The sequence below is a fragment of the Anopheles bellator genome, chromosome 2 (genome assembly GCF_943735745.2).
Source record: "Anopheles bellator chromosome 2, idAnoBellAS_SP24_06.2, whole genome shotgun sequence".
Lineage (NCBI taxonomy): Eukaryota > Metazoa > Arthropoda > Insecta > Diptera > Culicidae > Anopheles > Anopheles bellator.
In genome coordinates, this window is record NC_071286.1 from 20,491,318 (window position 1) to 20,515,369 (window position 24,052).

Below are 24,052 nucleotides of genomic sequence, written 5' to 3' on the forward strand. Positions count from 1 at the left end.
ATAAAAGTGCTAACAGAGGCTCGCCGTCGTCCAGTGTCGCCCGCCGCTGGGGTGGTCAATTTACGTGCCACATTTCATTATTCAACCAGCAGTTATTCTGACCCCCTCCTGTCCCCGGACTAACCTGTCCTCCCTAACGCGCTCAACTAGGCACACGCAACAACGCAGCCCACATCCCCCATCAACCGTTGCATCGAGTCCTGGAGACCGAACCGAAGGCAGGATAACTCCTTCGGCTCGGTCTCCTTCGCATATGCAACTCACGTCGCGCTACTTACTTATATAATCCTCCCGGCCACCGCCGGTGTGCAGTAGGACCAGCTTCGAGCCGGGCGGTGGAATGGCGGTGCCGTTCGACGGTGGGGCGCCGCCGGTCGTCGTCATTGTTGGGCCGCCGGCTCTCCTTTCTAACACCACCAGCCCGCCACCACTGGTGCCCGGCGAGGCCGGAGATGGCACTATGCTGGAGGATAGGATGGCGCCGCCGGACATGGTTGCCATACTGGCGCCGGAGGCGGTTGTGGTGGTGGCACTATGCTGCTGCTGATGGCCACTGGTGCTGCTGCTGCTGCTGCTACTGACCACCGTGTTGTTGGCGAGATTGATGGTGTACGTCGTGTGCGGATGCGGAACGAGCTGCGGATGATGATGGCCGTTGCCGCCGGTGTTGATGAGGATATTTTTGCCCCCGACGCCGCCGCTGCCGTTGCTGCTGTTGTTGTGATTTTTAAAGCTCGTGTTGTTGTTGTTGAGCGTTTGCGGAGGTTGCTGCTGCTGCAGCTGTTGGGGTGACGGGTGGAAAATGTTGCTGCCCGTGTGGGGCTGCAGAATCAGTTGGCTGCTGGTCACGGCGTCCAACGGTATCGTCGATAGCACCATGCTGGAGCCGTACGGTTTGCCGCCGGTCGGAAGCGGTTGCTGTCGTGGCGCTACTACGGTCCCCCGGCAGGTGCCCTCGGTCATGGGGCTTCCGGGGTGGCGGGGTGACACGGCCGGGCCGGGCCCTAACTCTAGTTCCGGGGCCGGACTGCCGATCGGTGAGGATGTTTCCACCGTGACGTGACCACCGATGATTGTTTCAGCGCCGCCGCTGACTCCGTTGTTGGTGCTGTTACTGCTGCTATTACTACTACTGCCGGCTCCTGCTGCTGACCCTGCTCCGAGCTGCTCTCCCAGAGCCGTTTCGTCCTCGATCAAGTGGTCACTACTTCCGGCGTCGCTGCTGCTTTCGTCCTCGTCAGGTGAAAGTGTCCTTTCCGGGGACATTCTGTCCGGGGTGGAAGCGAAAACAAAATCAGAATTAGAAAAGGGTCGTTTGCTTTAAATAATAATCAATACCGGAGACAGAGAGTAGCCAGGTTATCGGAGGTTTCATCTAATAGACTTAGAAACTTACTAAAAGTCCCTAACCTTTCAGGACCGCAACACCGAGCGGAACGTTCTCCTGCGACGGGACACCATTTTCGAATGATGGACCCAGCGGCCCTTCGGAGTCGCGAGAAAAGCTAGCGCGGGGACCGAGGTGGTTTGTTTCTTTTACTAAACTCGCCGCCCAAAGCACCATAGAAACTATCCGCGCGGACCGAAGAAAAACAAAACCCTACCATAAATGTACCACACCACCTGTGTGTCCGGCGCTCCGGTTGTTTCCAACCGGATCATCGGGTCCGGACGGACGCGCCCGCTCCAGCGGACACGGATTTCTAGGACGGGTAAATCCAAATCGATTTAATAAACCCCAACCGAATTCCGACCGGAACACTCGCCCCGTGCGTCTGACCCGGCCTAAGACAAGGAGCGTGCGCCCCCGAAGGTGGCCGTTTTGCATGTTTGTGTTTGTGAGTGCAAACTATAATTGTGCAGAGCGCAGCCCGTTCCCCGTTCCGGCTGCTGGTGACTAACTACTGGGTCCCGTCGTCCCGTCGAACACCCAGCGCCACACAATCCGTGACCAGCAGCCGCTAACCGGGACGATGCTCTCTTTCACCGCCTTGTTTTGTTGACGCGGAGGTTGTTTGTGTCGCAGTGTAACAATAGTAACCAGCAGGAGGAAGGACCCGCGTCGTCGCCAAGGGTCCATGATCTGTGCGATCCATCCAGGTGTCCTTCACGGGGGCGTTTGGGGAACAGACATCGTTGATCTGAAGGTCATTTGGTATTTTTGAGCACCCTTTTTCAATGAAAACACCAACAGAATAAACTTTGGTCGCGAATGTCGGTAAAAAAACGAATCAAAATCAATTGCCAAATGGGCAGAAACTAATTTTTATCACCCGAACAACCCCATTACAATCCCAGCAAGTGGTGCGATCCGTGAGAGAAAGGTGAGGCAAAAAGGGTATCCTTTTCCATCCCGAATTCTCCCAGTAATCTCAGTTGACCCAATTGCTTTTCGGAATGGGCGGTTCACCGAGAGGAGTGTTCCCGTTTTTATTGCATTTGCTCTCCTTTCTTGTTTCATGCATAGGCTCTCTAAAAGTAAAGGTTCCATCCATTCCAGTAGCGGAAGTCGGAAGATACATTAACGCGCTCTACCAGCTCAGTCGATTACCATTACCATAGGTCGCCATCACCGGACAGGGATTCTTTTGCGGGGACGAATGGAAAAGGGCGTCCACCATCGACGATGCTCTGCCCACCATATCCCAGGAGCGGGTCCTGAGAATGAACACAAAATTATCCTTTCTTTCTGCGAGTTCCGTCAATAAGTTTGTTCCGCATGGTTCTGAGGACACGCCATCCGTCGCACAGGCCTGAAGTCATGTAATCCGCTTGCTTGCGGAATCGACAGGAATGGTAAGTTTTTGGTTAAACAAAACACAAAGCCAACCCAACAAGTAACACGCCGTCAACACCGACCGCGCTTCGACGAGGCTTGTTTTATTTAATTTGAAACGGTAACATTTCCCCCCAACGACGGGCCAGGCCCAGGAGCCCAGTTTTCCAGTTATGTCATCACTGTTGATGGGGATTTTTGAAGGACAAACACACAATGTGTGTGTCCAGTCCATGAGGAAGGATGGATTCCGTGTGCTTAATATGAAGCGGATAAAATAGGAAAACGCACACACTTGCGCGGCCGTTGGGGACTCTTGGGGTAGAGTTTTCCAGTTGCCAAAGAAACCACACTTCGACAGGTAGGCACAAACAATTGACGGATTGACGGCTACCAGGGGCTCGACGGGAGCTCGCTGAAAAGGACGAAGGGGACGAGTCACTAAAGCGACGCCCGATTGGTGGGCAACCTGCGTACAAATACTAATTCCATGTTGGTCAGTCACCAGAGCTGACCGTTTGCATTCTAGTTGCCCCCGCGAGAGAGGCCCGAAAAGCGCGATGCAAATAAGGAATGTAGTTTATAAATTGAGTCACACACACAGCAAGTGGAAGCGAACTGGTTTTCAGGGCCCGGAGTGCCCGAGAGCCACAAGAACGAGGCGGGGCCCGCGAAAGGTGAAACCGAAGCAACGTAAGCAACAAAACTAAAAACCGAACCGATTAACTTGATTGTTTCCAGGCCAACACACGGGCCGGCCATTATCACCGAGAGAAAGGTACTTTCGAGACATAGAGATTTCCCTTACATGCCAATCACAAAACAGGACCAGGACCTGCTGACAACTCGCCGCCCCCGGGGGCTCTGATCTTGGCCGTGCGCTGCTTTTGCCGGTCACCGCAAAAGGTGAAACATCCAAACAAATAAAACCAATCGAGAGAAGAAGAAAAAGCCAATTGGTTATTGGGGGGGATACGTACGAACGTGACACCTTTACGTTTTTGGGGCCACTTATTTCTTATGCACAAAGCTCAGCCGCTTACAGTTCCATTCTCACCAGGGTGAAAAGGGACAGAGAAAGAAGGAGAGAGAGAGAGATAGAGAAACAGTCAAATGGAACGAGATTTCGAACTTCGATTTGCAATCGAACCACACCGAAAACGACCCGAAAAAAAACGGTTCACTTCGAGAGCGAAAGAGGTAAGGAATTAGCTCTAGAAATGTGAGTACGAAACACCAGGAAGATGCATAATATGCTCGCGTGCAGTAGTAGTGGTGGCGGTGGTCGTATGCTCCAGAAAGCATTGCGCTTGGTTCGCTTGCGGCTCACCGAAACCGAAAGGCCGTTCCGATTTATTGGCGAAACGAGGTTTTGTGCAGTGAATAATCCTGACCCCAAAAAGTGGCTGCTGACGTGACATTCGCTCGTTTCAAGTGTCATTTTGCAGCGTGCCACCAATACACCGCAACCGTTTGGAAGGGGGGGCCCTTCGCTTCACCGCACTCCTTTCGGACTTCTTCTGGGAAACAAAAAAGAAGGTTACCCTTTCCTGCGCTTCGGGGCGATGGTGGTTGGGGGCATAAACAAACCGTCGTCCTGTCCAACACGATCCGTTCGTCCGTTGTTTGGTTGCCAACGTAAACAAAATTCGACGCTCTTCCTGGTATTGGTGGGGAACCCGCCGCACAGTGACGAAGGAGCGAGCCGACCAACGCTTTGCTGGGAACGAACGAAAGAGACAACCGGCCAATGGGCCGAGTCCTTGCGCGCGTGTCAAACGTTTGACACATCGTAGTAAACAACGGCGTTTGGTGCAGAGAGCAGCAATTTTGCACACCAATACCAACGCGATGATGCTTTGATAAAATCCCACGAGATCCTCGGGAAAGGAAAATGCTTTTCTGTGAGCACAACCACAACACACACTCACTGTGCAGACTACCACCACTACCACCACTGTAGTGCTTCGTCCTGTGAGGTGTTGACAAGCGCACACAGGACTTCGTAGCGTGTAAGACACGGCTGGGGGGAGAAAAAAAAAGGTCAAGGTCGCAGAGTAAGTGACAGCTGGGCAAGTGGAACCGAGAGCCATCGGTTTCGGCGCCGCGCTGTGGGCCACAGTTTCCATAGTTTCCACCCAGCGAGCGAATGAAGCCCCATACACATACACGCTGCAACGTCCTCTTTAAGGATTTCGTCCTGGTATTGGTGCAACGCCGAGCTAGAGAGGAGCGATATGAAGGAATTTGGAACCTTCTGTGTTGTTGGCCCTTTCTGGTCGAACAGACTACTGCAGAGTCCTTCCGCACCACTCAAGGAGCCCCCCCTAAGATGGCCTGATTGTGGTGTTGAAGGATGGTTGCTGCTGGTGTGTCCCGCTTTTGTTTGACACTGTTTTTCCTGCGTCGTTGTCGATGGCAACCAGCGCACACACTGTGACAGCTCACAACACGGTGTCCTGCGATACACCGAAATGTGTTGTCCACGACACGACGCGATGGAGTGCAGCGCCATCAGAGGTTAGAAGAGCCAAACCCAGGATGGGTTTTCCTGAGTAGAGAACCCTCCTGGATCGGATGGGTCGGCCCTCTTCTCTGCCTTTGAAGACCCACTGCTGCTGCTGCACATCTTCACAGTTTTAAGTATTTTTTCGCACCGCGCTTTGTTGTCATGGTGGACGTCTGATTGCCCCCAGGGCCAAACAAAGGCAAACTGTGAGCTGTGTGAGCCAACTCCTTCTTGTCCGTTGCCCATTAGCCTCTGATTAATTGATTGTTACACACTGTTGTTTCCATCGGCGGTCGTCGGCGGTGGAGGTGTCCCTTCGGAATACGCCTGGGGAAGGTGGTTTTGAGTGGACGTAAATCAATTCCGTATTAATGAGTCGGGGGGTCCAGAAATAGTCGATAGGCAATGTTCCCGCTAGGACCAACACATGGCCACTTGCTTGTAAGACTATAGAGTGCCTATGTATGAAAGGCCCACAGTATTCTCTGCAGGGTTGTGGTCGCAGAGAATTATTGTGGACCATGATGTTGTGGCATAGTATTACGAAACCATGAAATATTTTCGGTGGTGATAATGTTATGAAGACACACCCCAGCGATTGCTGGGGCAGCAGCTCGTTCAAAACTTAAAAAAGCAGAAGTTATGCCCCTTCAAATTATCTGCCGACAGCGACTTCCAAATCTTGACCTTCTCACCGACTGTTGCCCCAAGAGCCGCTGGTCTAGCACAAGCGACCGGTTCGCGTAGTTCAACAAAACCGTCAAGGTCTGTGGAACAACAAAAACATGACACCCATCATCGCGCCTCAGCTTCCATCATTTATGAGGAGCCGAGTGATTTGTCCCGCCGTGGCTCAGAAGATTGTGGCCGGCGTTTTATCAGGTGCACAAGAGTTGCACACAACAAACAAACAATTACGTGTCGGCTGAAAATGCGTCAAAAAGCATTACATGTTGTGCTGAGCACCGCACAGAGACGATGCGCGTCTTCGTCAGCGTGACTTGGCGAGTTTACGGCGGCAGGGACCGGGACCGGGACCAACACTATCACCACCACCACACAACCACCAACCGGGACCAATAGAGATAAGGAGAAGCGCGATCGGCACTTGCCTTTGGTCTGCCTTCGTTTGTGGTATACGCGGGGTGTAACGTGGAGTTCTTCTTCGTCTTCAATCCCTCTATCACCAGAAGTAGAACTGGACCTGCCACCAGTACGCAAATGCGATTCATGTGATGTTGCGGCGCGCCAAAGAACTCTTGCGATAGGGCGCTGTGCCACAGGAAGATTCGTTACACGTGTCCAGGATCGCCAACTGGTGGCAGAAATGAAAACAAAACCGGTGCACGCTCCGCCGCGGTCCAACCCCGGCACATTTTGTAGGCGAGCACGGCGAAAGGAAAATAAACGGGGAGCTATTTAGCAAATGGTCGTGAAAAACGGTAACGACCGAAAAAAAACGGAGGGAAGCATATGTCCGGAGACACGCGAAGACGGTGCCCGTCCTGCTACCGATCTACGCACGACGAAGCAAGAACTGGGCTGAAAAAATAGACCACAACACGTGGGCTATGGAGCACGGGGTGGCTCCGTATTGTGTGTTATCGACGCTACACACGTGAGCTTGGGAGCCAGAGCCATGTCACCTTCAACATGGTTCTGTGAGTCCTCCCCCCCGTGTTCAGTTAGAGCATGACCACCTGACTATTCCGTTTGATGTGCACCCGATTTGTCAGAGCATCGGGAAATTAATATTATGTCCTCAGAGCCACTGGCTCATTGATTATCGGAAAACACGATTATCGGCCCTCCGTTGGTGGTGAAGAAATGAGCTTCTGCGATTCCAGGGGACAGTGGAGTATGGATCGCCATTATTGGATCAACGTGTGCGGCGATTCAGATGAGCTGGAGAGTAACTACTCACAAAACAACTCAACAACTGGGTGATCCATCAAGCGTTTCGCCTTCAAACTACCGATTACTTGGATTCATGCAACCTCATTCTGGCATTGTAAGCATTTAGTATTAAAAGTGCAAATTAATTCTTGCTGTTTTTATTCGACATTTGTGGCCTAACTGCCAACAACAGAACATTACCCTAACGAGTTGTCATGTGGAAAAAACAGCTCAGCATGTCTTTTATCCCATTCTGATCCTTTTATTGGCTAAATCTTTAATGACAAGACAAACGCATTAAGTATTTTCGATTGGATTCTGAATCAATAATTTCATTAAGGTTGAAAAGCTCATAGTACACCACACCTTTCGTATCCCACCATATGCATAACATAACCTTTGCGCGATGAATAATTCGTTTTGGTTGCGATACACCAGGTTCATCCAGGCCTTTTGGGTTTAAACAAGGAAAAAAACTCAACATTTTCGGATGTTTAACAAAGGCTGTTTAATATTGTTTAATGTTTAATATTTAATACTTGAAGTGAGTCGTCAATTCAAACTGTGCGAAATTTGAAAAGCTCATTTCATTTCTTCGAAAATGAAGAAGGATCCGTAACCGTCGATGGCGTACGCTACCGAGAAATGTTGGCTGGAGTAGAGAAGCTGTCTTGACGGTGGGAATAAACCATGATGTGCGCATACTAAAAACAGTGTGCGCACAGTGTGCGCATACTAAAAAGCGTGGAAATTCCAAATGAGTTGATTTAAAATCGCACTTGACGTAACGATATTAACCATCATCGTGTGCCCAATGCCGTCGCTCCCAACTCTACAAAAAACCTCCACCTTGGGGCCGATTGAATTCGCATCCATAACCTGTTCCGGCGTGGCGCGCATCGCCGGTTTCTCGGAGAGTACGCCGCTTCATAGTACGGCAAGGGCACACAAACACACCCTCAAATCCAACATGCCACCGCACGGAAGGGATGTGTCAGATCGCTAGTCGTGGACGGAATTACCAACCGTTGGTAAAAGCCCTTCGGAGGACACGCCATCGGCAGCAATCGCTTGGTGGGCATTAGAAAAAGGCAAGCGGCACGCCGGCCGCGCAATCGGCTCAAACCGGTATCGCCCCCACCGGGGCTCAGCGGCGCTACGAATTCATCCGAATCACGCGCAGAGGAAAAAAAAGGCGGCTCTATATCTTATCGGCCGGGTGGATTTTTTCGGTTTGCGCCACAAAAGCTTTAGGAGAACCTGCGCGTTATGTAGCGCGCCCTCCAGCGCGGACCATGACGCCATCGCCAGCAGCCCGAGGCTGTAAAGGCTTAAGGCGGCACTTTTTCCCTAGCGTTTCAAAGCAAAGTTCAACCTTCCTAATCAATCAGTCCCGAACCACAGTGTCGTACTTTGAACCGCATTTACGAGAAGTCCACCTGAACTAGCTACCTGCTGTGGTCGTGGTGCCTCTCGAAAAAACATTGTTTCGTTTGAATTAATCAAAAATTTGGAACTAAAAAAATCCTGCCGAACTCAAGTGCTCGCTTGCGGTTGGTCCATAAGTTGGTCTCTCCCACAGAAAGGTCAAGGAGTCAAGTGCGGCGCACGTCGAACTTTGAGCGGACGCTTGGCTAGACGTCGGCGATCATTAAACACTAAATTTCCGGTGAGTCGATGCATTCGACGTACGCTGGACCAATTGGCGACTAGAAGTCGATGCTGGGAGGGACGAAAGCACACACAGCACATTATGTTCACTGGTCTCTGCTGATGCCGCCCTCACAAAACCGGCGTTCGCCATGTTCGCCGCCGCCAACGCATCAACGTGGTGTGCTATGGCCCAGTTTGATTTTCGGGCGAACGTCGTTCGTTTCCCTCCCATTTCCCAATGCAAAGTTTTCTTTCCAATGCTCTCTATCTCTCTGTCGAAGGCACTCTAATGTCTGTAGCGTGAAAAGATCTGGATACAGATTTATGAGCAACAGGTGCGCGCGGTGCACACGATTGCGCCACCCTCGCACGCGGAGGATGATGATGCGAACGGGATCAGCAATAATTCACCACCTACACACCTCTAGGGCCTACTAACCTAAGCCATTATTGCCGCAGCCATCGTCACCGTCCCAGGCGCGATGTCGATCGGCGACATTAGACCCACCAACGCCGCCGCCGTCGCCGCCGGGGATCATTCGCAATCGTTGTTGACGTGTTCGAAACAACAACTCGTCCATGTCCGTGGAACCACACACACCAGCACATTATCATCGCAAACAAATAACAGAAACACACACCATCGCATCACCTGGTGCGGCATGTCTGGCGGAGTCTTCTCTCGCTCTCGCTCTCTGCGGGACACATTGGAGAATACAAAATGGCAGAGCACGGGGCAGGCTCCCGATCGATTTTCCGGTTCCGGGTGGTCACTGGGCAGGGCAACATTTAGTGGAAACGTAACGTAACATAGTCGCCCGGCGGCGGCTAATCGAACGCCAGGAGGCGCGCGCCATTAAACCCGCGAATCGAAACACCGATTTCACGCGGTGTCTCTCCGCGTCAATAATCGTCGGTCCGCCGGTGATGATGCCGGGGCATGGTCCTAGAAAGGGGCAGGTGAGAGGCCGTGGTGGGGGGTCGATATGTTTACCGGGTGGTGGTAATAAATATTTGTGTTAACGTCCGTGTTCGGAACGCCGTTTTATTGCATTGCATCGATTCCTGATGTGATCATATCTCGGATGAACCTCGCGCCGCAGCACGAAGGCGATTAAAACATCAGCGCCGGTGAAGCGGCCTTAGAGCGCACAGAACGTTGGGTGCAAGTTTTCGGTTTCCACCACCGGTTGTTTACTCTCCATTCGCTTTTTATGAACTTTTTTTGCTGCTTTCTGCTGAATTCGGCGCCTCGTGGGGCTTCTCCAAACTTTGCTGTGTACAGTGGCCAACATTTTACGGCTTTTACGGGTACACCACTGTTTAAATAGTTGCCTTTAATTTACAAACTTTCACGAGGCCTGTATTTGTTGAGCAACAAGTTATTTGCGATATAAACGTCAAAGAATTCGATTGATCCTTGACACCAAGTTGAGATACCAGTGGTCTGGAGAGAAACGAGAACAAGACCAAATTCATGGTGGCACCACGGTCAGCAGCCCTACCTATAACGACAGGTTCCTTCCGTCTAGCATCATATGGTTAGCCGAGGTTATAGACATACTTTATAATCCCAGTATTCACGCTCCCATCTGAGACATGCACCCAAAACTGACTGATCTGAGGCACCCAAAACTGACGAAAACCTTCCTGGCCGTGTCCTCAAGTACGATGATCAGATGGTGCCTGCTCAAAAGGATGGAGAATGTTTCTGAGTACCATGTTTGGTTCTTCGAACGTTAAAATTTTATTCAATACAAACAACCGGTACATTGCTACGATACTAAAGAACAATTGTGTCCACTGGAGCGACTGCAGAGGCCAACCGAGGGCGGATAATCCCTGCCCCGGAGACGGAAAAACAAATAAACCCCCAGCTACACCGGAACACAGCGCACAAAGTCACTGTTGCAAGTGGCTGGTCCCACCTGCGCATATACACAGCACAACAAACCCCCGCAGGCAGAAGAGGTTAGGGAATGATTTATGCTCCGTATCGGATTCTCCGTGTTCTCTTCTCGCTCTACAACGATCAGCGCCACCGGGAGATGGTTATGAGCCTCCCAACAGGAGCGGGGCTTTCTCACGCTGGGTGTGGTTAATTTATCAACGTTATGTAGCCCGCTGGTTGCGGCGTCGAACAAAAAGAACAGCAACAACTTCCCTAACGCACTCTGATAAGCTTGTGCCGGAGGCTTAACTTGTCGCGGGTTGCTATTGGGCCGTGGGACCCCGGTGACAAAACCACATTGATCGCGAACAAAAGTCCGTGGGCGCGCGGAGCTTCTTCGAGAAAAGTGAAACTTCTCACCCACTTTCTATTCTTATAGGCACACGCCCGCCGCCTTTCGCAGCCGCGTTTTCCTTCCCTCACTCACGGCCTGCGCGCGCTTGTGACGGAATTCGCCCCGCACGCACGCCGATGATGATTTGCTGCTCCATATAGCCTGCCCCACCAACCTCTTCGTCGGCAGGGTTTTTTGCACGGACCCCGTTTGGCAGACAGCGGAGCCGCGTGGGGTCCGCGCGCAAAGCGCGTCCATCATTTGTCACGCGTAACGTCAGCGCGCAAACCGCACACTCGCACGCGCGCACCCGTCTGCGACTAACACGCGCCTGCTTTCGTGACCTACTTGCTATAAACAACCGGTGTGAGCCCGTGATTAGCGATACCGATGGCAGCAGTAGCAGCAGCAAGGTGTTGACCACCGTCCGCGCTCTCGTTACCCAGGCGTTACACGCAGCAGCAGTAGTAGCCGACGCACCACGGATATCCAGCGCAGGAACACGAGGAGCAGCATCACCAGACACACCAGTGTTGCGTGAGCGCTCTAATGTTGCTCTCTGACCTCAGTGCTTTTGTCGAATGCTTAAAATAGACGGATGTGGGTTATGTAGCGGGTTAGATACCACTCTACCTACCCAGGCAACCATCAATGACTAATGGTTCCAAATTAATCTCCTGTGTCACCGGTCGCCATGTAACCGGAGTGTCACACAACTTCAATCGTTTACACTACATTACCAATCTAAAGTGGTGTCCAATTATTCGGGGCACAATGAAACCATTTTGATTGAGGCCCGCGGCACCGCTCGCGATTAGCGACGCGAGCGCGCGACTTAGGTGCAAGTGAGAGAAAAAATAGGTAAAACCCGTATCTTGCGATCTAACCTTGAAATCCCGCGCTCGCACAAACACACTCACGCAGATCAGCGACTCGATGCCGGAGTGCGAAAAAATTGCTGACGCAGTGTCGTCGCAATCCTACTTCTTAGGAGACTACACTCGGTGCCGTGTCGTTGTGCGTTGATCCAGTGAGGAGGGGGGCGCGGGTTAAGACATCTAAGCGCGCGTCGTGCTGTATACTAATCCGCCGTACATTCAGTGGTCAGGTAGCACACCAATACACATACGCCAATCGCGCGGTGCCTTCCAGCGATGAAGGCGCGTGTGTTTACACTCTGCGCCACTCTGCGTGGCTTCTTCCTTTGGGGCTAGGTTTCTTCCGGTTCTTATCTTTATCTCAAAACGAAACCTCACACGCATCGGAATAGCGCCTCGACACCACCATCGGCGTCGCCATCCTGTTGTTGTTGTTCTTGCTGTTTGCACACTTGTTTGGTATGTTGCGGCCTTCACAAAAAGGGTTCTGCCGTTGTTTTCTTTTTCGTTCTTCAATTTCATCGCGAAAGCGCTTGCCAATATCGAAGTTTATCCAGGTGGCAACCTAATGTCGAGTTCTTCTTTGAGGATGGCATGAGACCGACGTGCTACAAAGAGAGGTATGATCAAAGCATTGCCTCACTTGCTAACACGGCCAATGTGACGAGAAGCATGTTTTTTCGCACCAAAAACCTTTTTTAACCGGCAGAATCGCGTTGGAATGAGTGAAAAGGGGTGGTCATAGTGCGCCTTGACCAAATCGTGTTCGGCCGTTTCAGGTTTGTTGACAATTGCTTGTGAGTTTGACAGCTACATCATTGGCACTGGAGCACGTCCGCAGACGTCGATATTCGACAAGTCAATAAGCTAGCGAGCCTAGTGCATTAGTTTGCACCAGATTTCGAAAGTCGTGCCCGATAGTTTAAGATAAAGTGGAACGATTTGCTTCCTTTTGCACTTTTATCGTTTTACCTAAAAGTAATGTACAAAATTCAAATTTAAAAAAAACAACTTTTTGTATATAATCTATATTTAACTCCTTTTTCTGTCACACTGTGACAAAGAGTGGCATTGATACACGCCAAGGGCTCAACGAAGATAAAGCACAACTTCCGATACGCACACGTCCGATCATAAAAAAGTCGTTGGGGTCATCATCTGCATGACGAAACGACCAAACTAACGCCTTTGCTGATACTGATAAAACTAGTTTAAAAGGAGCTGTAGAAAACGAAACGTGTCACATACTGGTGCTCGGCCACCCATTAATGGGGAGAGGAGAACGAGCCTTTCGCGACTTATGTCCAAGGTCACACACTTCTCGATGTTCACAAAGTTGGAACCACATTCAAAACGAGGAAAACTCGAGACCAACATGCTGCTGGAGGCACCACACAATCGAAGGGAAAAAATCCACCTCAAACAGTGAATGTGTGTTCCTCCATACGAATCACGGAATAGTGTTGTGCTGCTGCTAGCGCTCTCTATTGGCAGCCGCAGTAGTGTGATGGTAGTTTCGTCGTGTAGTGCACACGAAGGAGCCTCGAGGAGAGCACAGCCCCCGCTCGCATTGCTGGCGGCTATTTATAGTGGCCACACCACCCCCGACCAGTCCCTCATATATGCATAACAAGGTAGGGTTAGAAGAAGCGCAGTGGCGTTCACACAGCCCCAAACACTGACGGTGGCCATTTTGCAAACACACTCTCGCGCAAAGGCAAAACAATCACACGACGACGGGGCGGGACGTGTAAATACACGGGACGTGGGGCAGAATACAAGGTTCTGGGTGGTACACATGCAAGGCACAGCGCGGAGCTACACAAAGTGTACAGCATGGCACGATAGAGTCGAAAACAAAACTGGGACCTTGTAAGGGCACTCATTGGTGATGAAAACAAAGCATCCAAAACCATGAACCATTCCTGCTGATCATCATGACAGGGTTTGTGTTTGACGTTTATTTGTTTCTTTGTGGAGTGGAGGCTCTCTTTGCAGCAATGACGGACTATGCACAATCGATCCTAGTGACCCACGTACGGATGCACCAGAAGCTAGACCAAAAGGCGACACCGGAGAAAGCGTGTTTCGTCAAGTAGTGGTCAGCATACAGCCATGGGCGAGCACGAAGGATTACACACCATTCCATTACACTGCGGTGTGTTACATAACTGTTTGTTACAGTTAAAAAAAAGGAGAAGACGCCACACAGAAGAAGTCGCTTGAAGCTAAGCACCATCGACGAGAGAGAACTGGCAGTTCTCAGCAGTTTTGGCTTTTCAGCGGTGGAAGCGCGGACGCGCAGCATAGCGGTGTACCGAAAGGCGCGAAGAAAATAAAACATACCGTGGCGAAGGAAATAGAAAAAAATATAGTGGAGAAACCTTACCGGTGCCGACCGACCGGGCACTGAAAGGCACTTCACACATCAAGGATGATGCTGCTGCTGCTGCTAGTTACCACCGCCACCAGGGTGCTCCACAACTTCCCCAAAGGACACCCCGAGGACGCGGGTCGTGGCAAAAAAAACGCAAATGAAGAAGAAGCGACTAAAGGCTGTCCTTCAAAAAAGCTTCTCGCCTCGCCTCACTTTCGTTAGGGGCTCTCTCTCTCTCTCTCTTTCTTTTAAGCTCAATCGCTACAAACAAAAAAATGGTGGTTCGGTGACGTGTATGTGCTGGTCTGTAAAACAACAGAGTCCGCTCGTGGTAGTGGTGCCCGAGCTGCGGTAAGTAGCACGGTGGTGGTGGTAGTGTAGTTGGGAAACACACACCGCTACTGTTGCTGCTGCTTCCACCACACAACAATCCGGACGGGACGTGTTATCGCTTGGCATTTGTTTACATACATCACCCCACCACCACCCACGGGGTAAGGGGTGGGGATGGATTTAAAGACCCCACCAGCAACCCACGACGAAGCGCATAGCCGAAGACACCACCTCCAAAGTCCACGACGCCATCATCATCATTGGCTTTCGGGGGAGCACAAACAAACTACCGACACACAGCAGCCGTCTGGAAGGTGGCTGGTTCCCAGCAACCAACACCTGCCTCTTGCCACCACCCATTAGGTTATCAGGCGAGAGTTGCGAAACCGTCGATGGCCCGGCCCGGGCGGTTGTGTTGATAATCGCTCGGCCGAAGAAGTTGCGAATCCTGGGACACTTTGTTTGCATTGCTCCGTGCGGGGCGCGCGTCAATAAAATGGGTTTCTACATCGAGCAGGAGGAAGATGAGGGTGGCGCGTGTTTTGCACCTGTGTCCTGCCCTCCCTGGCGGGGCGTCGTTTTGGAGTGCACTCTCAGAGTCTAGGGCCGTACCACATAGTAGTCCAGAGACCACTGCCGCTCGTGTGTGCATTGCGATTAGTAGCGATAATGAGCGACGATGATTCTCCGCGGTGTGGAGTGTATCAATAAAATCTGCGACCTGTAAATAGCACAGCGGCGGCCAACAACTCCTACTTGAGAATGTGCTACAATTTGCTCTTCTCTCGAGCTGATTATTGGCCCTCTTAAATAAATAATTATAGAGCATCAGCCAAACCAGCACACAAGCGAAGCCTACCATCAGGGGGTCTGTGTAAATTCCGACACAGAGTGAGAGAAGAGTTTAGAACCGGTGTTCTCCTTGAAGCCTTCGGTGGCTTCTCTCCACGTCCGCAGTAGCGGACAGAACCACGTCGCGTTCTGTGTACGCGTGGCATCCGCGTCAGTTGCGTGGTTACGCAAAATAGACTGCATATACACCGATGGCACCAGAAGGGGTAGATTCTGGATTGCGCTTCAGCCTTTTTTACTGGCTATGAAATATTCATTTTCTAATGCGAAAATGGGCCCACGACAGGGCGCGATGTAAAAGTATAAGTGACCCAAAAAAAAAGAAGGGCGTAAGTTCGCTGTTCCGCCGTTTTATTCCGTGCGATAAAATGCGCCACATCGGGGAAAACCCGGAGCCGGTGGCAGAGACGACACAACCAACTGGTACGGCCCCGGAACCGTATGTACTGTGAACCTCTGTGTCACAACAAACCAACGCACGGCACACACCGGAATTTGAATTCAAAATGGAAGTATGATGATTATGCAATCGACCCCATGTGCTGTGCTCGGTGATGATGATGATGGCCGACGCTGGCGCATTCTTGACGCACCCTGGAAGTTCGGCTTCATCCGCGCCCCGGGCCGACCGGGAGGTATTGTTTCAGAATCTATCGATACACTCCCTCTCCCTGCGAACAAGAGAACCGAGTGCCGAGTAGGAAGAACTTTGCCCTCCACCACAGGCCTCAGACCATGCAAGAGAGCAACATTCGGGTGATGAGGCTAGGTTACATCATCTCGCGCAGACAGACCAGGTCGTGACCCAGTACGGCGCGATGAAACACACTCAGTTTGGCACAGGAAACGGAAGCATGTGCGTCAATCGACGACCGCGCCGCTGGCTGCAATAAATAGATCAACAAACACAACTTCTCCATGGTGATGATGGGATGTTCCCGACTAGTGACAACTCGCGCGGGCGCGATCAACGCGACAGTTGCTCTGCTGACCCTCGGAAACCAATGACGAAATAGAGTCCGCACAAGCGAAATTTGATAGAAACGCTCGTAGTATTGTGTCCTTGTTGGTCCTTTGTGTTTGCCATGTTATTACTAGCATAAGCAGCCAATCGAAGAAAGGGGGCCCCCTCAAAACCCGCGGTGGATTTGATGCTCGCAGCCTGTTTTACGTTAATGCAGGAAACGTGTGCGAATATCCGCCATTAGAACATGTGTCAACCTGTTACAAAACAACCGCTAAAAAGATGTAGGCAAATACACCTTAGACTTGTTTGACATTGGCAGACAGCGGTGCGAACCAGGACTGGCTGTGTGTCTCTTAGGACAGGAGGTTCCCCGCGGCCACTCGGTAAGACCGGTGGTTATACAAAAATTAGCGTGTCAAAGAAACGCTCGTCGCATGTCCTCGAAGCGACCAGACTGCTTGAGGGTAAGCTTCTTCCTTGCCGGGTGGTCCGGTTTTTTCCTCCATTAATGTAGGTCACCGAAACCGCACGTCGAGTTTCGAACCGGAAACGATGGTGGGCCACGAGGACATGCGGGCAACGGGGTGCCTCGCTCTGGTGATTGGTTTGACATGTGCGCGCGTGACTGTAAAAGAAAAGAAATCTTTCGGGAGAACGAAGAGTGTGTTGAACACGCTGCTGACACCGCCGCGACCCGTCCCTCGTCTAGTGTAATAATTGAAGAACGGCAAACAATAGAACCCAGCAACGAATAAAACAGAGCAAGCTAGAGCGAGATAGAGAGAACTGAAAGTGCGCATGTATGCGCTGCTGGTGGTGCCTCGAAAGTATGTAAAGAGCACAGTTTCATTTTATTTTTCCTAGAACACTTTCCCTGACATTACTCTCTCCCGGCTGTGGGAGCGGCGGAAAAGAAAGAGGAACTAAAAGATTTTTCAAAACAGCTTTCAGGATACATGACACCCAGTTTTGTGTGGATCCGCGTTTCGTCGGCAAGGATGAGAGAAGATTATCGGGCTCTTCCAATAAGGAAGAGATCGAAGATTTGAAACGTTCTTCCTATATGCAATGGAACCGCCGCTACTGTTTACATCTTTAAAACCCCAGCTTTACACGGGAAAGAATCAATAAACAAATTAGAGAAAAGCCGGAATAGACTCTCCCAAAATTACATTAAATATCTTTGATACCAAATAAAAACCCAAACCCACCCCTACCCCCTAGTCAACCTAGCAAAAAAAAGTTAACAAGAGCCTGTCTCCTCGCAGCTATGACCCGTTTTTTGCGGACAATCTGAAATGGTCACGTGGCATGCATATGCATTCACTGTGTAACTGGCAGCAATAGGGTTGTAATCCAGCTCCCAGCTCCATTGCATGCAGTGTAGCCCAGTTTTAACTAGATTTCGATAGTTCGAGACGAGGTGACGAAAACAGGGCTCAGTTCAGCAACAACACAGCACAAAGGATACATTGTTGCGCCATCAACACCCATACCGACGCACACGCGTCGCATCAGTCACCCGACGCGCGCGTCGCCGACACTATCAATAATGACGCTGCTAATGATGATAATGATAATTCGACGGACGCCATTACCAGACACACACTGACACAACCTTCTCGCGATGACGATGATGTCTCTTGGTGTACGTAGCAGCGCAACGCCACAGGCGCGCGCGAACTGACGCAAAAAAGAGGTGGCGATAAAACAAATCAAATTCCTCGGTCTCAACGATCCCGTCGAGTCATTCGCCGCACATCGCATCATGATGTGATATTATTGTTTCGCTGAAAGCGTCGCGGCCCGGGAGCCAAGATTTATGCGTGTCCCGGGTTCTGACCCGGGCTTTACCCACTCTCTTCATGGCTGCGCATCTTGCTAACGCCATTCGCTGTGAGGCAGTGTGGAGGAAGTAGCGCTTATCCCAAGTGAAACTTCCATTGCTCTCTAGTGTGACGCATTGTTTGCGACTCACACTCTGCTCCGTTATCAGCGTTGGGATTTACGATGATGATATGCACCCTCCTCTCTCTCTCTCTCCAGGGTAGGTTGTTCACAGCATGGCGCTATCTTTCGCGTGTCGGTACATACCATCCATCTTCTGGAACCCCCCGTTTCGCCGCCGTATGATGGATGTTTTAGTTACACATTCGCGAAGCAAAAAGAAACACGCGCATATGTGCTGGGGTTTGCCGAAGTCCAAGTTCCAGAAGCAACCGACACAACGAAACAGAAATGCGTAATGAAATGGCGGCTCTTGCGCTTTCTGTGCGACGCGTTCGCTATGTTCGAGTCGCTTCTGGAACCCGGCGCGGCCCCCGGGAGTGGACACTCCCGATTCTTCGGCACGCGCACACGTCATGTGCTCGGTAATTGTGGTTTGCTTCACTGGAAGAGTACGTTTCAGTATGGAAGCAGTAATAGCGTGCGTGCGTGCAACCAGCTCGTTCCTGGGCCACCGCAAAGTCGAGGTTCGAAGCGGTGTGTTCGGGATTGGCACAGAGAAATTAGCATATACAAGAACCCCGGACTACCGGGCGGGCGTCCATTTTGGATTTCCCTAATAAACGAAACAGGAAAAATGCAAAACTTCCAATCGCTAATCGATCGCTTGACTACAACAGTGCTTTTTGCGGAACATTCATAGTTTTTGAGGTCCGCCTTTGCTGCAAGACCCAAAAAGACACGTTACAAGACGCTCGTGATCGAGAAATGACGCGACTTTATCCGACGCCTACCACGAATAGTTTCCGCGAACCGCGCCAAAGGGGTTTTGGCAGAACGTCATCATGTGAAAAGTGACCTCACACCTCGTAGAGCTACGATCCCCGGAAACAGTACCAAATTCAAATTCCACCCGTGCCACAAACACAGACTCGCTAAGGACGGCAAAGCGACACAAATTTTTGTTTACTAATGCGCGCGCCGCGAGCGGCGTTTGTTTTTGCTCTCCCTCTATCTCTCTCTCCCTCTCTCGCTCGCTCTCGTTTGCCACGACGCTCACGAAGACGCGCTTACGTCACGCCGCACTCCATTTTTCCATAAATTTGAGATGCGCCCACAGTTTTCGTAGCAATCTCGGAAAGGAGAACGCGACGACATCGCGGAATACGGAGCCAAGTTTTATGCGAGTGAGTTAAGTGAGCTTACCAGACGACAGCCAGATTTATGCATAATGCGATGTCTACATACCAACACGCACACACACGTAAGAAACCCGCAGAGGCTGATGAGGAGCGAAGGCCGGCATTGCAACAATTGCGTTGCAACGCGAACCACGCGTACGTAGTGCGGTAGAATCCTTCGCAAGGCAAGGTGTGTGCGTTGACTATCGCCAACCGTACGCACACAGCCACAGCACGGTAGGCGCGCATATTGAATTAACACTGCCGACTACTGTGGGACGGCCACCGAGTCCGTTTCTGATTTTCGCGACGGGTTAACGAATCAAACGCGGTGGTTGGTTATCATCAAAGTGCGTCTCCGTTACGGCGTAGTTTATAAGAAGCGTGTTAAAACTGGTTGCTCTGAAATCATCAGGACTTTCCCATAAAGCGAAAATAAACTATCCTCCGGTCCGCAACATTCGGAACTCTACGGAATACTCGGTTGACTAAAAGAAAGAAAATCAAAAAGCATTAACTAACCATTGATCACGAGACGATTGGCGTGTTACCACCACCAGAGCACCGGTAACAACAGTGCGCCGGCCGAAAACGCTGCTGCCGCTGTCACGCGCCCGTACCGGGCATCCGTACGCAGCACGCCCGACCGGGGCCGACTCCGCAAGGGCATACGTACACAAAACACAACCACAGACACTCGGACGCACACACGCACGCAACACTGAAGTGTAAAGTGACGACTGGAACACAGCAACTCCGCCGTAACTAGTTGTGTGGTTGTGGGAACATTACGTTAAACCGATTATTACAGGGTGGATCAGGTTTTTGTGATCAGGAGGAAAAAGGCACCACGTTTGTTTTCTTGACTTGAATTTACAGAGTTGTTTGCGATTCGCCACGCGCTGTCCGACACACTCATTACATTAAACACACGGACACACATACACCCACAGACACGGACGCCGATCGGCTGCAAAAGATGCGTCGATTGAATGTCCTCAAACACAATCGAAAAAGTCTGCCACTGCTGCTGCCGAGAGCTTTTCTCTGTTGTGGCACTTCCGGTAAACCGTTCCGCGTTTGGCACACGAACTTCCCGTTGCTGTATCCGGGGGAACCGGGAACAAGACCGAGAGAAAACACGAAAGCGAGACGATTACTCTGTTAACTGCGCCCAACGAGAGAAGCCACTAAATTTTCTTCGAGTTACGGTCAGCGCGGACGCGCGCGTGCGGCCACGCGTTACTGTGGTGCTTCAGTTACTGTGGCGACGACGTCCGCCGCAGCGCAACGCAAACGTGGTTCGCGCGAGCATCTCACACCTCCTCTCAGCCGGTCTCGGGGTCGGGTTCGGGTTCGAGATACTCAAAGCCGAGGAGATGCCGCCGAAGCTCGCGCAAACAACAACGCACACACAAGCGCGCCCGAGAAACGCCGTTCGTTCTGCGTGTTGCTGCTGCGTGATTTGCCAAACAAATCCCACCACACACGTCACGCCCTTGGGGGGCGGACGCACATTCCGACAATTTCGGTCAAACATACAGGGCGCGCACACAAACACACGCGCAAGGTGGGCCCAAACAAATAGAGACAAACCGAACGCAACCGAACCGAACAAACAAGTAGCGCTGTAATCGGAATATTGGTACCACGTACCCATCGCCGGGGAGAAGCGAAAGTTACACGCAGAAACTGCTGCTGCTGATGGGTCGTCGTTTGTCCGTCAAAGCCGGCTTCCCGCCGGATCTACCCAGTCTGGCAACGCACAGACGGTCAGAAGCTGAAAAAAAGCACCCAAGAAAAAGGGTTACCAAAAATGGGACCAATATTGAAACCGCTTAGCGCTGTTGCTAAGGGAACGTCAGGAAGGATGTTCTCGAAAATTTCTCCTTTTTTTTGGTTGCTGCTTCGTGAAGCTCTCTTGTGGACCTTCGCGAAAGGCGAAAAAAAAACACGGAACGGTTGTCAAGGCGAATAATCAAAGAGAGCGAGAGAGCGATGGGCAACAAAGTTGTCGGTCTTCCTACACCGTTCGCTCTCTCTCTCTCTCTCTCGCTCGCTCCCTTTGCTCTGACTCTTACTTCCACCGATCCAATGCGGATCCAGAGTGCGCGTTGAGGCTTCCCTTTTGGTCCTAATAGTTTGCAACGTTGCAGCACGGCGCACAAGCAGGCGCCAGCACCCTGTAGCTTTCGTCCACTTGCCTCCCCCCGGGGGCGGGACAGGGGGGAAACGGTTTAGTGTCGATCCGATGACAAACGAAACAGATTCGCACACAAAAACATGCACAACAGCCACACATTACATTGGCTACGGGGGGACTTATTGGCTCATTTACAATGGTAAAATTAACACCAGACGACCACGAGAACGAGGCGAGGTGTTCGCACTGACCCAAAGCGTGTCTGTTCCTGTCAGCGGGAATACATCTTCCGTTGCGCACATACATGTGTCTGACTCCTCAAATGTGATGTGGCAATTTATTTCTTTTCACTCGACGAATAAACCCCACTATCTGGTCGGTGCTTCCGTTTCGTCTCTCTCTCTCTCTCTCTCGTTGTCGCTCCCTCGCTTCGTGGCCTCTCTCCTCCGGTCCAGCGTGATCTCCTTCCGCGACGCTATTGGAACGGAACGCAGTTTTTCGGCGGTTGCTCTGGGCGTTCGTCTATCGCACTTTATGTCTCTCTCTCTCTTTTCTTCCTGCCTCTCCTGCCGTGCCACAGCCCACCACACTTTCGATGGAAAAATCGAGCATCGAAAGTGTACAGAATGTGGCAACGCACGCACAAAGTGTGAAGGAGCTTTCTGGGGCGATTGGGAACATGGACCAAAAAGCACACATACACGCACAGGCACACTAGCGAAAGGACAGACAGTTCACGCGATGCGTTCCGTTGGTCTCTGCGTTCTTAGTCTGCGAGGTCAGACAGTCGCGTCGCTGTCATTGCACACGTTTATCGATTGTTCTTGGAAACCAACACACACCACATTGTATCATCAGCATCACCGATTCAGCTTACTACGGACACCAACAACCACAAACACATAGATGAACCCGCAAACGTAAGGAAACTAACCCAGGAAACCAGGTGTCGGGAAACCGTTGCGACCAGGTGTAGAATAGCTTCTGCCGTTGGCAGAGACAAGCTCTGGGGGGTCGCGCGTCCACCTACTGTGTGCCGCTATGCCGTCGTCTCGTCAGTCACAGACGACCGTACGCCCGACGGTGCAAACTGAAATGAGGAGAAACTCGTTCTGTTTACCAGCGCGCACCGTGATCGCTGACGCGTCGATGCGAGTGCCTCGGAGTGCACGGTGAGTGGCGCGAATGTATGTTTGTGAACCCGATTTCCGCGATCCGTGTGGTCGTGTGAAAGGGTAAACACACAACTCGCAGAAACGCACTTTTAGCGCCGCTGAATAACCGCGGGCCTCTCACGAGAGTGAGAGAGCGAGAGCGAGAGAGCGTTCGGCAAAACACGGTGTCGCGCTGTGAGAGTGTGCGCTCTCGCAGTCGCCGGTGCGGAGATTCGTCGTGTGCCGTAAGCGATCAGCTGTTGCTATAGTTACCGACATAGTTTGTCGGCACGTCACTCACACCACCGGCAGAGGTGCGATCAAACGAGAGCGTGTTCGTTGTGTTGTTGGCAACCGTATTATTCCACTCTCTCTTACTCTCGCTGATAAGGTTCGTCGTCGCGGCGTCGGGGTGTAAACAAAACGGCAGCATACCGACACAAACACATGCACCCAGACGGCGTCCCGATTGATGGGCGGTTCTCGCGAAACTGAATCGATCGAAATTTGACGATCATTACGGAAAATGTTCGCTTTTTAAGTTCGCGTGCGCATAGTCATCGATGATGGCTTTGATGGCTTTGATTCACAAGCGGAAACAGTGATGATTGCACGAAGCGGAAGCTCTCACTTTCGATAGCAAAGTGAGAAAAGCGCATAGCGGCGGTGGCTGTAGTGGCCGCATTCACCCTTTTACCGTTACACATACCACGACGATGCCGCCGTGCGGAGCCAGAGAGAAAAGACACTTTCGCTCGAGACAATTCGAAACATTTTATGATACCCAAAGAGAATGATAATTATGGCACGAGTGTCACGAGTTCCAGACGCGCGCCGCATCTTCTCTCTCGCTCTCGCTCTGTATGTTATGTTATCATTTTGTTGGAGCACGATATGTTGCAACGTTGGTGCTTCCGCAGACTCCAGCTGCATCTACTTGTTTTACCGACCGATTTGGGTGGAATAAAACGGACGTGCCGGCCGTGGAACGTACGCCAGAAGGAAGCAAACAAAACCGAAAAAACATACTCCGCGCAATAGTGACAGAGCGCGTGAAACGGCAAAAGGCTTCGAAAGACGCCTTCCTTCAGGCGCTAGGGC

General features: G+C 51.4%; 1 protein-coding gene across 1 annotated transcript in view; it reads right to left on the reverse strand.

The window, feature by feature from the left end:
* LOC131207164 (uncharacterized) overlaps positions 1-24,052 on the reverse strand; it is a 71,429-nt gene that overhangs the window by 5,578 nt on the left and 41,799 nt on the right. The window contains exons 3-5 of the mRNA XM_058199774.1: positions 991-1,267; positions 614-918; positions 279-502 (exon numbers count right to left, since the gene is read on the reverse strand). Of these exons, the coding sequence (XP_058055757.1) occupies positions 279-502; positions 614-918; positions 991-1,267 (806 nt within the window). The remainder of the gene's footprint in view (positions 1-278; positions 503-613; positions 919-990; positions 1,268-24,052) is intronic.